The 13,130-nt window shown below is 54.1% G+C and overlaps 1 protein-coding gene across 1 annotated transcript in view; it reads right to left on the reverse strand.

Moving 5' to 3' along the window:
- Positions 1-4,208: 4,208 nt before the first annotated feature.
- JADE2 (jade family PHD finger 2) overlaps positions 4,209-13,130 on the reverse strand; it is a 53,810-nt gene continuing 44,888 nt past the window's right edge. Inside the window, exons 10-12 of the mRNA XM_008573576.1 lie at positions 12,557-12,674; positions 9,786-9,914; positions 4,209-8,529 (exon numbers count right to left, since the gene is read on the reverse strand). Of these exons, the coding sequence (XP_008571798.1) occupies positions 7,706-8,529; positions 9,786-9,914; positions 12,557-12,674 (1,071 nt within the window). The 3' untranslated portion in view covers positions 4,209-7,705. The remainder of the gene's footprint in view (positions 8,530-9,785; positions 9,915-12,556; positions 12,675-13,130) is intronic.

Raw genomic sequence — 13,130 nt, forward strand, 5'->3', positions numbered from 1 at the left:
ACCGCCCCCCCCCCCCCCCCGCTTTTTAAACTATTCTCTTTTAAAAAATTGTAGGGCCTTTTGGCCTCTTATCAGGGAACCCCCAAATGATGATCACGAAGCCCCCGGTCCCTCTGCCTGTGTCTCTCATCAGAGGAATGAAGAGTGGGTGTCTGGGGAAGACACACCCAGAGGCAGCTGGGGGCTTGGCTTTCACAGTGTGAAGGAGCTGGCCTTTGTGGACCTCCTCAAAAGCCTGGCCGTGTGAGGCTGAAATGTGTGGGTCTTCTGGGAAGGGGAAGGTCATTGTGGGACCACTTTGAGCAACCTGCATTTCCCAGTGTGGGTCACAGGCACCTCTTCGAGTCCTGGAACCTTCGTCTCCAAGAAAAGGTGCCCATGCAGCCTCCTCTGGCCTCTCTGGGCACAGACAGAGGCTGTAATAAATAAGAGGGACTGAGGCCAGCTCTGGGAGGACCCAGCATTCCCTCTCCGACCCACTGTTCACTTCCCTCCTTTCTTTGGCAGGCCCTGGGTCTCCTTGGCCTCCCCACCCCACCCAGGCTGGGCACCCAGCAGGCCTCAGCCTGCTTATTCTCCCAGGAGGTGTCTTGTCCGTTCTCAGCCCTGGCTGGCAAAGGGGAGGTGCTGGTGTGTAGGAGCCTCAGGAAGGACAAAGGAGGAGGAAGGCCGGAGCTCTGTGACTGGGGAATGCAGGGGCCTTGAGGCCCCTGAGCTGGATGCATCTGGGCTGGGGCCTGGCAGGGAGCAGGTGGCGCCCCAGACACTACCTTGTAGGAATTGAGAGAGAATAAGGTACTTCAGGGAGGGCACAGGAGACCTCCCTCACCCCCCTGATTTATACTCTCTTGTGATTATCTGAATGAAGTCTGTCTCCCACTGTGGCCTGGCCTCTCTGGAGGGATATGTGGTCACCACTGCATCCTCAGGGCCCCACAGCAGGTGCTCAGAGTGCTGAATCAGTGCATGCAAGAATGAAGGACGGATGGGTGACACTCCCCTCTCTGAGATGTCCCACGTGGCCTCCCTCAGATCCCTATGCCACTGGCTGCCAGTCCTGGCTGGAAGAGAACTGGCCTGCCATGGGGGAACTGTGACCAGGTCAGGCCCACACTCCTGCTGTCCTGTCCTGGAGGCTCTCATGGGGAAGGGACATCAGAGACAGCAGTAGGGAAGAAGGCCTAGGAGCACCAATCAGATGTGAGACCCCTGCCCTAAAGCTGCCACGTGGACTTGAACAGGTGTGGGAAGTGATCCTAGAGAAACTTGGACTGGGAAGGTAAGGCTAGGCTTGCTCCTCAGCCTCCTGTCTCCTCGGTGGAAGGGGGTCAGAGGGACCTCACAGCTGTCTGTTCCTTACTCCATAGGAGCCTGGGTGAATCCCAGGCAACTCAGGGGAAAGCTGAGGGCCTCTAGGGCTGCCCTGGCCAGTATGATAGCTTCTAGCCACATGTGGTGGCTATTTAGCACTTGAAATGTGGCTAGGACAAACTGAGATGTGATATAAGCAGGACAAAATACTAGACTGAAAAAAAAAGTGAACTATCTCATTAATAGTTATTTTATATGATTTTATGTTTCTTTTTTTCGGTGGCTGGTTGGTACAAGGATTGAACCCTGGACATTGGTGTTGTCAGCACCACACTTTTAACCAACAGAGCTATCCAGCCGGCCCTGATATCATGTTTAAATGATTGTATTTCAGATATGATGCGTTAAAGAAAATATATTATTAAAATTCATTTTACCTGTTTTTTTACTTTTTAAAAATGTGGCTACCAGAATTACATATGTCATTTGCACTGTATTTCTACTCAGTGTTGCCTCAGACCCATAGGACCCGTGAGCCCTCCTGTCCCACATTTATCAGCTGGGTCAGTTTTGCAGGTGTGGCCTTGCTTTGGGAAGAGGGAGGCTCAGGTGCAGTGCCCAGGGTGGTGGGCCCGTGGAGCTGACAGACCCTTGCCACAGCCTCGTCAGCCCCAGCATTGATTTCCTGCCAGCACCCCCGCTGACTTCATGGTTCAGGACACTGAGCCCTTCCCACTCACAGTTGAGCTGCCAGATGGCTGGGGTTGGTGCCCTGAGAGGACACCCATAGTCCCATTAGGGTTCCCTGGCCACCCAGCAGAGATGTGGCCCATCAGTGAGGGAGGCCTCCCTCCCTCCACAGGCATTTAGGGAGCACCCCTCCACCGAGCTTTATTTCTAACTCCTTGGGCACTGCAGACCCCCCAGAACTTTGATCTGGAGGAACTCTTGGGGACCTACCGTCTATTGCACCAATCCTCTGTGGAAAACAACTAAGTCAGTGGCCCCAGAAGCTAGATTCCTTGAGTCCCAGTTTACCCTTTTTTCCACACAGCCTTCCTTTGGGCCCTCAGAGGAGGCTCAAGACCCTTCCATGATAGAGTTTGGTGAATCTTTGCACATGCTGAGCCCTTTGCCAGGAATGCTCTTCATCCCACCCTCCTATGCAGCTCCCCTTGGGCTAATGTAGTGGATTGAATTATGTACCCCCAAAACTCACTGAAGCTTGAATTGTGTCCCCCAAGTTTTATGTATTAGAAACTTAGCCCTGCCCCCACTGCTAAGAGGGTGGGAAATCCTATTATGGTAATTGAAAGGTGGACTTGAAGAGGTGATTGGATTGTAGGACCATGCAGTAGTGAATGGATTAAAAATGGTGGTCAGGGCCGGCCCGGTGGCGCACTGGAGAGTGCGCCGGCGGCGCTCCTGCCGAGGGTTCGGATCCCATGTGGAGACCAGTTCCCGCTCACTGGCGATCCCGTTACCGGTCAGTAAAAAAACACAAAAAGGGGAAAAAAAAAAATGGTGGTCAGGGGAGTGGTTCTGAGGGCTTAAGAAGAGGAGAGTCTGTCTTTTGCTCTCTCTGCTTCCACCATCTTGCAATGTGAGACCCCTGGGTCACTGTCACCATTACCAGATGGACTTTGGACTTCCCACCGTCAGAAACGGTAAGCAATAAATCTCATTTGTCTTTATAAATTATCCAGTTCCAATTATTTTGTTATAAGCAACCTAAACAGAATAATACAGCTAGCAACTATTTATTGTGTAGGCCGTCAGAAACGGTAAGCAATAAATCTCATTTGTCTTTATAAATTATCCAGTTCAAATTATTTTGTTATAAGCAACCTAAACAGAATAATACAGCTAGCAACTATTTATTGTGTAGGTCTCCACTGCCTGGAGGCTGTACAGAGGCAGGGCGTGGTGATACGCACAGCACATGGGCAGAGTGAGGCATATGGTCAACTGACTAATTGTTGAATGAAAGAATAAATGAATGAATGCCATCACTTCCTCAGAGAAACCCTTCCTGAACTTCCCTGCCCCAAGCCCAGCCCAGGCCTCTGTAGTAATTACCACAGTTCCCTCATTGTCTGTGTTCCCACTGGAGTGTGAGCTGCCCCAGGGCGGGGGAGTAGATGCTCAGTAAATAACAAATGAAAAACAAACCTAGGCAAAAACGTTTGCTGTTTTAGCGACATACCCCGGAGGCTCCTCCCAGGGCAGCAGTCCTGCCTTTGAGACGAACTGTACCTCTTACCAGAAGTGTGACTTTGGGTATATTCCTTATCCTTTCTGCATCCCAGGGGTGATCACTGTGAGGATGAACTGAAATACTGCCCTTAAAGCACAGCCCCTGGTGTGTGCTGAGCACCCACTATGACTATCACTATTGATTCCTTAGGAGGCAGCAGCAAGTCTCCTGGGGAACTCAGGAACTCTTGCTGTTTTGCTGAGCCCACAGTCGGGTGTGTGAATGGGACCCCCAGAACACCCTACACCATCCAAGGCAATGGAGCCTCACACCAGCCAGCACAGAAAACATTGCTTTATTAACTGCGTTTGCCAACACACGAGGAGTGCAAAGGGCTCCTTGAGACACAGGCCCTGGCGGGGGCTGGGGTCTAGAAGCCCCTATGAGTGAGCAGGACAGGATGGGGCTGGGAGCTATGCAGCAGCGGCAACACAGAATCATGCAGGGCACAGCGGGCACTGGCCGCACCGAGGCGACCATACATTCTATTGCTCGTCAAGGGTTGCAAACATGGACAATGTACAAAAAGGAGAAATAGGTCTTTGCGTTAATGAAAAATACATTTTTTCTCTACAAAGGAATCTTTTCTAATACAAGAAAATAAATATTGCAACATAAGCCAAAAATAATTTAAAATTGCTCTTTTCAATATATTTTCTATATTTCTCTTGTATATTAACAAATGGCACATCACTTTCTTTGAAACAAAGACAGAAGGTGTCTCCTCCTGTGACATTCATATCATCCCTCCCACCCCCCAAACCGATGTGGAGCACAAAGTGTTGGTGCATTTGAGGGAGAAGGTGGCAGGAAGTGCCTTAAAGAACAATCAAAGGTCCCAGACTCCTGCCCTGGCTCTTTGGCCAATGTGGCCAGCTGGGCCAGGGGCATGGCAGAGTGGCCTCCCCAACGGCCTACAGGGATCCAGATCATTCTGCAAAACTTCAGGCACGGGTGGAGGTCAACCACATCTGGCAGTGAGCAAGGAAATGCCAAGTCTAGCTGTTGCCAACGTTTGTTAGAATTGGGCAGCTGAATCTTGAGGATTGTCCCAGCAAGTCCTGCAGTGTGCCCCTACACAACAAACAGACATGCATGCACCTAGACACGAGACGTGCCCTGGCACACACACACACCCACAGTCCGACACCCGTCTGGAAACCTGGGTGGCTTCTCCAAGGAAGCTGAGGTCCTTGCATTACAAATGCTCACACACTGTCACAAAGTCAGAGCTCATTTAATAAAATAAACCCTTCTACCTTTCTTCTCCTTATTTGTCTCAAAATACATTTATGATACATAAAAATACTTTCCTTGCACATTATCCTTTGTCATGTGATGGGGGGAGGAGGTGGTGGGCAACCAGGACTGGTGAGAATGGGGGACAATAGCCAGAATGAGTTACAGAGCAGCTTTGCCCTCCCCAAGGAGGAGAGTGAGTGTGGGCAGATGTGGTCAAGAGAAAGATCTGCCTCAGCCTCTGGCCTGAAAGAGGGACCTGTCTTGGTCTCGGGGGCTGCAAAGCCCTCTACACTGTGGACAGGAGGCTGGAAAAAGGGTGGAAGAAAAAGGGCCTGGGATGGGGAGACTGGCATCCTGTTCCCTTGCAGTCTGGTCGATATCTGGAGGTGGAGACAGCTGCCTGGTGAAGACTGCTGTAGGGCCTGGCCTGCTAGTGAGGGGGCCCACCAGCCAGTCAGCCTAACAGACACCTGGGCTCTGCAGGCCACAGGCCACAGGCCACAGGGGTAGTCCAGTCCAAAGCATATCACCAGTAGAGAAGCAGGGGAGCCAGAATCCAGGGGCCAGCTTGAGCAGAGGCTGAGTAACACCGGTGGCCCATCTGCTGCCCAATCCAGGGACTGGCTGTGGAGCTGGGCCTGCCCCGAGGCAAGGCCAGACTCACGGCCCTCTCTCCCTAATTTTCCACCCACCCCCAGGGAGCCCAGACACTGCTCCAGATGCAGCAAAGGGATAAGGGGGCAAGTGCTGAGAATGCTGGACCCTGAGCCTTCCTGGCACCCACCCATGGTTGTTCTTTAAGCTCAGCCCTTTGCTTCCTGCAGGGACAGACCGGGCAATCCAGCACAGACAAGGTTGTGACCCAAGGTGACCCAAAGCATGGAAGGTCTGTTCAAAGGCAGTAAACAGAGACTGGGGTTGGGATGCTGATGCTGACACTGCACTGGTCACTACTACCAAGGCGGGCAGGCAGACTAAACTCTACATGGTAGCTCATGCCATCCCAACACCCACAACCCTTGAAGCCCACCCCACTCCCGCTGGGTCCACCTGGACTAGACAAATATGTCTGATCCTCTGAATGTAGTCACTTTGTTTCCTGTTTTGCTAAAATTCACATGAAATTGAGTGTTGATGACAGCGCCACTGTCGTACCTTGATCGTTTTGGAGTCGGGGTTGAGGGAAGGTCAAGCTGTTCCCCATCCCACTTATTTGCTCTTTGTGTATTTGTGTGGGGAGAACCACATGGTGAAGACTTCCCATGCTGGTTTTGCAGTCAGTATTTTCCCCACTGTGAGGGTGAGTTTAGGAAAGCTCACAGTGGGCCCAGCCCAGGATCTGAAATCCAACACCCGGGTACAGTTCAGCAGCAGAAAAGCATCCTCTTCCAAGAGCCTGGGTTCTTCTTGGGTGTGTGCAATGAACATGTTTCTATGCTTTGTTGCTAAAGAACTCCGTTTAAAAAAAAGTCCAAGTGACGAGTTGTTAGGTCCAGGCTGTGCTGTATTATGGTCAAAGTATTCTTTGGCATCCACAGAATGATTCGACTGATTCACTGGACTTTTGCAAGGTTCTTGTTGGAGAAGTTCTGGCTTTACCAGTGGCGGAAGTGACCCAGGAGTAATTCATAAAAGAAAAAAAAATATGTTTCACTAATTCCTTTTTTTGTTTGTTCCCTGAGCTATCACCCTGGGGCCACTCCACTGAAACTCTTCAGAGCAACTACCTGGGACCTAGAGGGAGGGCAGGGAAGCAGGACAGTGGCGGTGGGGACAGGAGGGGCACGGCCGGGACAGGGGTTAAGGCTCTGAGGGACAGAGGAACAGGAGCATCCAGCAAGATTTAAAACAGCCCCAGCGGGCCAACGCTGGCCCGTCCTGGGCCCCGGGATCCCACTGCTTGTTGGAAGGAGGAGTTTCCGAAAGGAAACTAAGGAGGAAGCTCATCTCTTAGCAGGACTAGGAAACTTGAAAAGGCAAACGGTCTGGTCTGGTCCGCTCTGTCTGGAAGCAACCAGACTTCAGCCAAGACTGGCCCCAAAGGAAGGAAGGAAGTTGGAGACCCAGAGTGATTCACTGCAGCTGGCTGGTCTGAGCCCCACACCCCCGTCTGGGCACTGGCCCTCCCTGTCAGCCCTCCACCTGCACTGGTGGCTTGCTGTTTGGGAGTCCCCTGAGTAAGTGGCACAGCTCAGGAAGGATTCTGGGAACCCCTTCCCAGAGCCACTGGGCTGGGCGCTGGCAGGGGTGGAGCAGCAAGGGAAGGGAGGGTGGCGGGGTGGGCAGGCAGGCCTCGATGATGTGGGTTGATCAGGAGCAGCTTTTGGTTCCCCTGGAACCAGCGGGCTCTCCGCACCTCCTCAGTGCTTTCTCATATAAACTCGTTGTGCTTGTGACAGTGAGTAGACTCTGGCTGGATATCACTTATACTTCCTTGGGGACCAGTAGAGTGCAGCAGGACCCCCCCAATGGACCCCAGTGGGATTTGGGGACAAAGCGGGGTAGGCCCTGGGCCGGCCCATCTGCCATGAAAATAATGCCCAAACAACAATCTTTGTCACGCAGTGGCAGCGGGCTGGAGTCCTGAGCTCTTTCCCCTTGCTTCTATCTAGCCAGGAGCCCAGCAGTGCCGGGTGGGCCGGGACAGGGATGGTGCACAGGACCTGGCATAGTCCTTGTGCAAGAGCCGTGGAAGGAATTCTAATATCCTAGGCCAGCACAGAGGAAAGACAACAGTGTGGAATTTGAAACTCTCTCTATATTAAAAATAAAACCACAACAGTGTGCCAGCCTCGAGGGTCTGGGACACTCAGCAGAGATTGGAAATGGCAGTTGAGACTGGGCTGAGGCCTTGTCGGGGACCAGGGCAGGGCCTGGGACAGGGGTAGGTGTGAGTTAGGAGGCCAGTACCCCCATGCGGACCACCTCCTCAGTCCCTGCCTCCCGGGGACCCCGCTGCACCCCACTGTCCCCAGCCTCTACGTCTGAGTCGCTCATTTCCCCATCAGAGAAGTAGCCATCAGTCTCAGCGTCAAAGTGTAGGCTGACCTTTGGCCTCTCGGCCACAGTAGGAGGTGGCCCTGTCCCAGCATCAGGCCTGGCACCCGGTGATCTCCGGGTTACCTTGCTCTCACGGGGTGGCCTGAGCCGGCCCAAAGGCTTAGGGCTCACCGTAGGGCCAGGCACTTGGACATTCGAGTCAGCAGCCATTGGGTCTGCCTCGTCCGGGGTCTCAGGGACCAGTGGTGGGGGGCTTTCAGGGACTGCTGGGATGGGACAGTCCCCAGCTGTAGGGCTGGACGGCAAGTGAGAAGACGTCCGCCGTGGTGGTTTCCTGGTAGGTGGCCCCTGGCCCCCCTTGCCGCTGCCTGCATCCTGGCCCCAGGGCTTCTTGGGGGGTTTGTCTGGAGTCGTCCGTGAGCCGGGCCCATCCTGTGGTGGTGGTGGTGGTGGTGGTTTCTTCTTGGCAGTCAAGCGGGCACGGCCACGGGCCTTCCTGGCAGGGTCACCAGGTCGCAGCGAGGGGTCCCGCATGAAGCTGAGCAGCGTCTCCTCGTCTTGCAGCAGCTCCTCTGACAGCAGCCCCGGGGCGGGGTCCTCGCGGTGCCCATTGTTCAGCGACCACTCACTCATGGCCATGTTCTCTGCTGTGATCTGCACCGATTGGGCCAGCCAGCTGTTGAAGAAGGTGCCGTCGATGGGGAACGAGGTGGACAGGCCTGGCCGAGAAGAGGAGGCAGGTGAGACACCAGCAGGTGTGTATGTCCCCCTCTTTCAGGAAGCCCCCTGATCCTCCCAGCACATAATTGAGTGCCTTCCTCTCTCGTTCCCTCTGTGCTAGACACAGGAGAGCTATCTTGTTTTGTCCATCCCTCCTGTCAGCGCTGCCAAAGAGTACGGCCCATGCCATATGCCCTTCTGCCCAGAAGGATGTCCCACCCCCAGGACTGGCTTCATTAATTTGTGGAATGGAGCACAAAATGAAATGTGGCCTCCTTGTTCAAATATTAACAAGAATTTCAAGGTGGCAACAGCAGAGCACTAAACCAAGCACGGGGGCCCTGTCCAACTGCACAGGTTGTGTCCCCATAAAGCAGCCCTGCCTACCACCCCTCTGGTGAGGCCTGGGAGGAATAGAGGAAAATGCCCTCAGGCCACCAGAGGGCGCTGGATTTTTCATGAGCGTTGCCTCCCAGAGCTTCCAGGCAAAGAACCCAAGTAGCAAGGTGTATCTGGGTAGGAGGTACCAATTGAATGTCAGGTCCAGCTCAAGCTTTGAGCCCTCCCTGCTTTACTGAGGTCTTGGGAGAGGGCAGCTGGTGAGACTGAGCCTCCCATGAGACACCCAAGTTGTCCCCTTCTTGAGACTGAGGAACACAAAAGATGACCTGGGGCTTCTTTGCCAGAGGTGAAGGGTCTGGAAGGGGATTCCATCCTGCTCCCCGCGAAGACATCCTGGGGGTCAGAGCCCAAAGCTGGGGGCCCCTCAAGGGCTTCTGTGCCTAGTAGGCAGGAAGGAGGCCTGAGACAATGAAGATGGTGGCAGGGCCAGGACCTGCTGCCAGCCCTCTGGGTCCTCTGGGTGGCTCCAGGAAATTTTACTTGTGTTAAGGGAATGGCCCATTTGAGAGGATTCTGGAAGAGTGGGACAGGGATGAAGATTTCTGGCAGATCCTCCCCTCCCAGCATGGGGCCTCTGGGAAAATCTAGCACCCAGGATCCCAGCCAGGGGAATGGGTGGGCAGTTCCTGAGCGGGCTGGGCCCAGCCTCCATCCAGCTCTACAAAAGAGCCATTTCTCTGCGACCCATCTCCTTCGTGGATGGGAGGTGTGAGCACCTGGGCAAGGACAGACATGGACACTCAAGTCTCCCACTCTGCAGCTGGCTTACGTGGGGTGGGGTGGGGTGGGTCTGCAAGGGGTTGGCAGTATGAGCCTGGCCATGGCTGCTGGGCCAGTGTGGCCCCTCACTCACCCAGCTGCCCCAGGACTGAGTCGGGCCCCGCCTTCACTTTCTCTTTCTTCTCAGGGCTGTCCTTGGGGCCCTCGTGGCCTTTCCTTTTTGAGTCGCTCTTCTTGCCTTTTGCTCTCCTCCCAGACCGCTCTGTATCAGGGAAAACAAGAGAAGTGGGGAGACGGTTACCCTGAGCAGCCCAAGTCCTCAATCACATAGTGCTCAGCCTCCACAGCGCCAGGGATGGAGCTAGGGGTCCTGGGAGCACCACGAGTTGGGGCAGCTGGTGTGAGAGGGTTGGGGAACTGCCCACTACTGCCCCTAGGGGCTCGGGATGGGCACAGGACCACGAGGACAGGCCACTGTGGGACCTGGACAGTGGTCTGACCTACATGACCTATAGGCCTATGATAGAGTCCTGGTGGGTGGGAGGGAAGGCTGGACGCGAGTCTGGACAGGGGAGGGCCTTGAATGCCAGGCTGAGGAGCTGGACACAGAGGTGGAAAGAATACTAATCTGAGGGGTCAGGAGGCTTGGGTGCCAGTCCTGACACTGTGGTCAGACCCTTTGAGCACATCTCCGGCCATGGTCTCCTGGTTGGCTTTCAAGGTTGGGTGGTAGATAGGGGATTTGGGGTGCACACCTGGCCCTCATATCCTTTCCGTCACTGACCACCAGTCTAGGGAGCAGCGGAGGGACAGGTGGAGGGGGAGGCCCAGCAGCCAGGAATCCTCCCCAGCTTCTCAGTCAGAGGGAGGATGGCTTCTTGAACGAGGGTTTAAGAGAAGGTCAAGAATTGTGGCCCCAGCTGTGGGAGTTTTCCCAGGTCTGCTGTTAGTTCCCTGTGCAACCTCAGGCCAGGCCTCAGTCTCCTCATCTGTAATGTCGGACCAATGCTTAGGTACTTTGGAGGGAAGCTCCTGAGGCTCCTCACTGCCCTCAGGACAGTCTGAGCTGCTTCCCCAGGCCCCGAGACCTTGCACTCCTGACCCTGGTTACCCCTCAGCCTCACTTTAGGCGTCTTCCGTCTGACTAGTTGCAGCCATTCCAGCTTCCTTCCAGTTGCTCTACTAAGACATGCTCTGGCCTCCAGGTTTCCTAGTACTTTGTTTCTTTGCTCTAGCCTTCACTCAGTTCAGTGCTCAGCCCAAATACCACCTCCACCGGGAATCCTACTCCAGCCCCCAGGCCAGACAGGCCTTGGCAATACACTGGTAGCCCATGTCCCACCCTACAAGTCAAGTATCACAACAGTGTGAGCATCAGCTTCGGGCAGAGGCAAACCAGTCTTCTCTCCAAATGCCCTGCCCTGAACAAAGGGCTGCCTGTTGTTGCCACTCAGGACAAGGAGCTGCAAATGTCCCCAGACCCAGTGTGGGGATGCGGACCGTCCAGGCTCTTGACCATGTTTCTGGAGTCCTCTGCCTGAGGGCACTGCTCAGGTCTTGCCACTCTGTTTCCTCAACTATGGGTGCCTTGTGTGGGCTTCTTCTGTAGCTGGATGTGTGGCCACAGCCAAGTGCTAGGTAGCCTGAGATGTCACTCCAGCATCAGTGTTTCCATGAAGACATCTCTGATACCTCTGTCCCTATACTGGCACCAACTACAGCCCCTGGGGCACTGCTTTCTTTATCTCTCCAAATTGGGAGCTCCACAAGGGCAGGAACCAGGCTCAGGCAGTGCTTGCTGAATGAATAAACAGAAGAGGGGGAGCCTGGGAAGCTCCAGCAGCCAGGAAGCTGCCAGTCTTTGGATACATGGTGAGTTCTGTATGGCCATGACCTGCCCTGACCCAGTGCCTATATTTGGCAATGCTGGTTTCTTGGGCCAGAGTGGGTGGTGATCCCTAAGCACTATTGAAGCAGCTCAGCTCTCAGGCAGGTGCGGGCAGTACAGGTCCTTGGTCACTGGCTCCAATGGAGACCCAGTAGCTCTCTTCCCTTCTCTCTAGGCCCAGTCTGACCCAGAGGCTGAAATGGCAGCAGCCACCTCTGGCTCAAGACCTCTCCCCATTCAGCTAAGAGACCCAGTAGCTCTCTTCCCTTCTCTCTAGGCCCAGACTGACCCAGAGGCTGAAATGGCAGCAGCCACCTCTGGCTCAAGACCTCTCCCCATTCAGCTATTTCTGCAGCATGTAAATTCAATATCAGAGCAAGATTTTTGGGAGGTTAAACATTGCCCTTCTTAACATGTATACACTCTGGAAGGGCACTACATCTGGCAATATCCACAATTAACAGATAAGATCAATGTCAGAGCTTCTTTGGCCTTTGATTTCCAGATCTGTTAAATGCATGTGAAGGCAAGAGAATAAGAAAACAAAATAAAACACTGCTGACACAGGGTCAGAGAGAAAGAACACACAGGCCTTGTCCCAACTCTGGGGCAGTTACCTTCTTCAGAATTGACTCCCAGGCACAGCAGGGTTCAGGGCAGCTTGCCAGCTTCTGTCCCCTCCTGCCTAAGCACCAGCACAAAGCCACTAGGACTTGTGATCTGACCTGTCTGCACGTAATTGCTGCCAAACTGCTGTGGCCCAGTGAACCAGAAAGCTCCCTGAGGGCAGGCAGGCCACACTAACCTCTGGTTTCCTGCCTACCAACACACTAACAGGACTCTAGCAGGCCACATCTGGACCTACTAACTGGATAGTGGAAGACAGGGGAGGGGACCAGTGGCCCCTGGCCCAGCACACATGCCCTACCAGGCCCCAAAGACACACCCTCCTTGAGACCCAGTCTCTTAAGGGAGTGACACAGAGGTGGCTGGCGGTGGGCAGGGAAAGCGCCTACCTCGACATAGATCCTGTTCAATAAGTTTCATCTGCAGGTGGAATATCTGCTCCTGGAGTTTGCAGATGGCGTGTTTCGTTCTCTCGCGCCTTGTCACCATGTAGCACAGATTTCTAACCTGAGAAAACACAAGAGAGATTTTCCATCTTACTCTCAGCAACCACCCCAGATTTCCTACTGTGGGGGCCTTGCGGCTGGTGAAGGCAGTGCCCGGAGCACAGATTACCAGCACTGCCTGTCCTGCCCAGAACATCTGGGAATCAATTCCCAGACACTGAGTGCATCCGCAGCCCTGTGCCACATGGCTCAGACCCGAAACATGGGGTCAAGCAAAGCCTTGGCCCTGTGGCTCCTGGCTGAGCCTGGGCAGGCAGGGAGAGCATCTGGTCAGCTCAGCCTGACAACTCCACCTTTCTCTTTTGGTTCTTAACTCCTGGGCCAAGTCAACCACACTGCCTCCCAAGGCCCTTCCAACATGATTGCCTCCTCTTTATCCACAGCACCCCAAGGCTCATCAGGGTCTCACCAGGTCACCAAGTTCATCCCTCTGCCTCCTGTCCAAGGCCTGTCTTTC

The sequence above is a fragment of the Galeopterus variegatus genome, unplaced genomic scaffold, assembly GCF_000696425.1.
Source record: "Galeopterus variegatus unplaced genomic scaffold, G_variegatus-3.0.2 Scaffold935, whole genome shotgun sequence".
Lineage (NCBI taxonomy): Eukaryota > Metazoa > Chordata > Mammalia > Dermoptera > Cynocephalidae > Galeopterus > Galeopterus variegatus.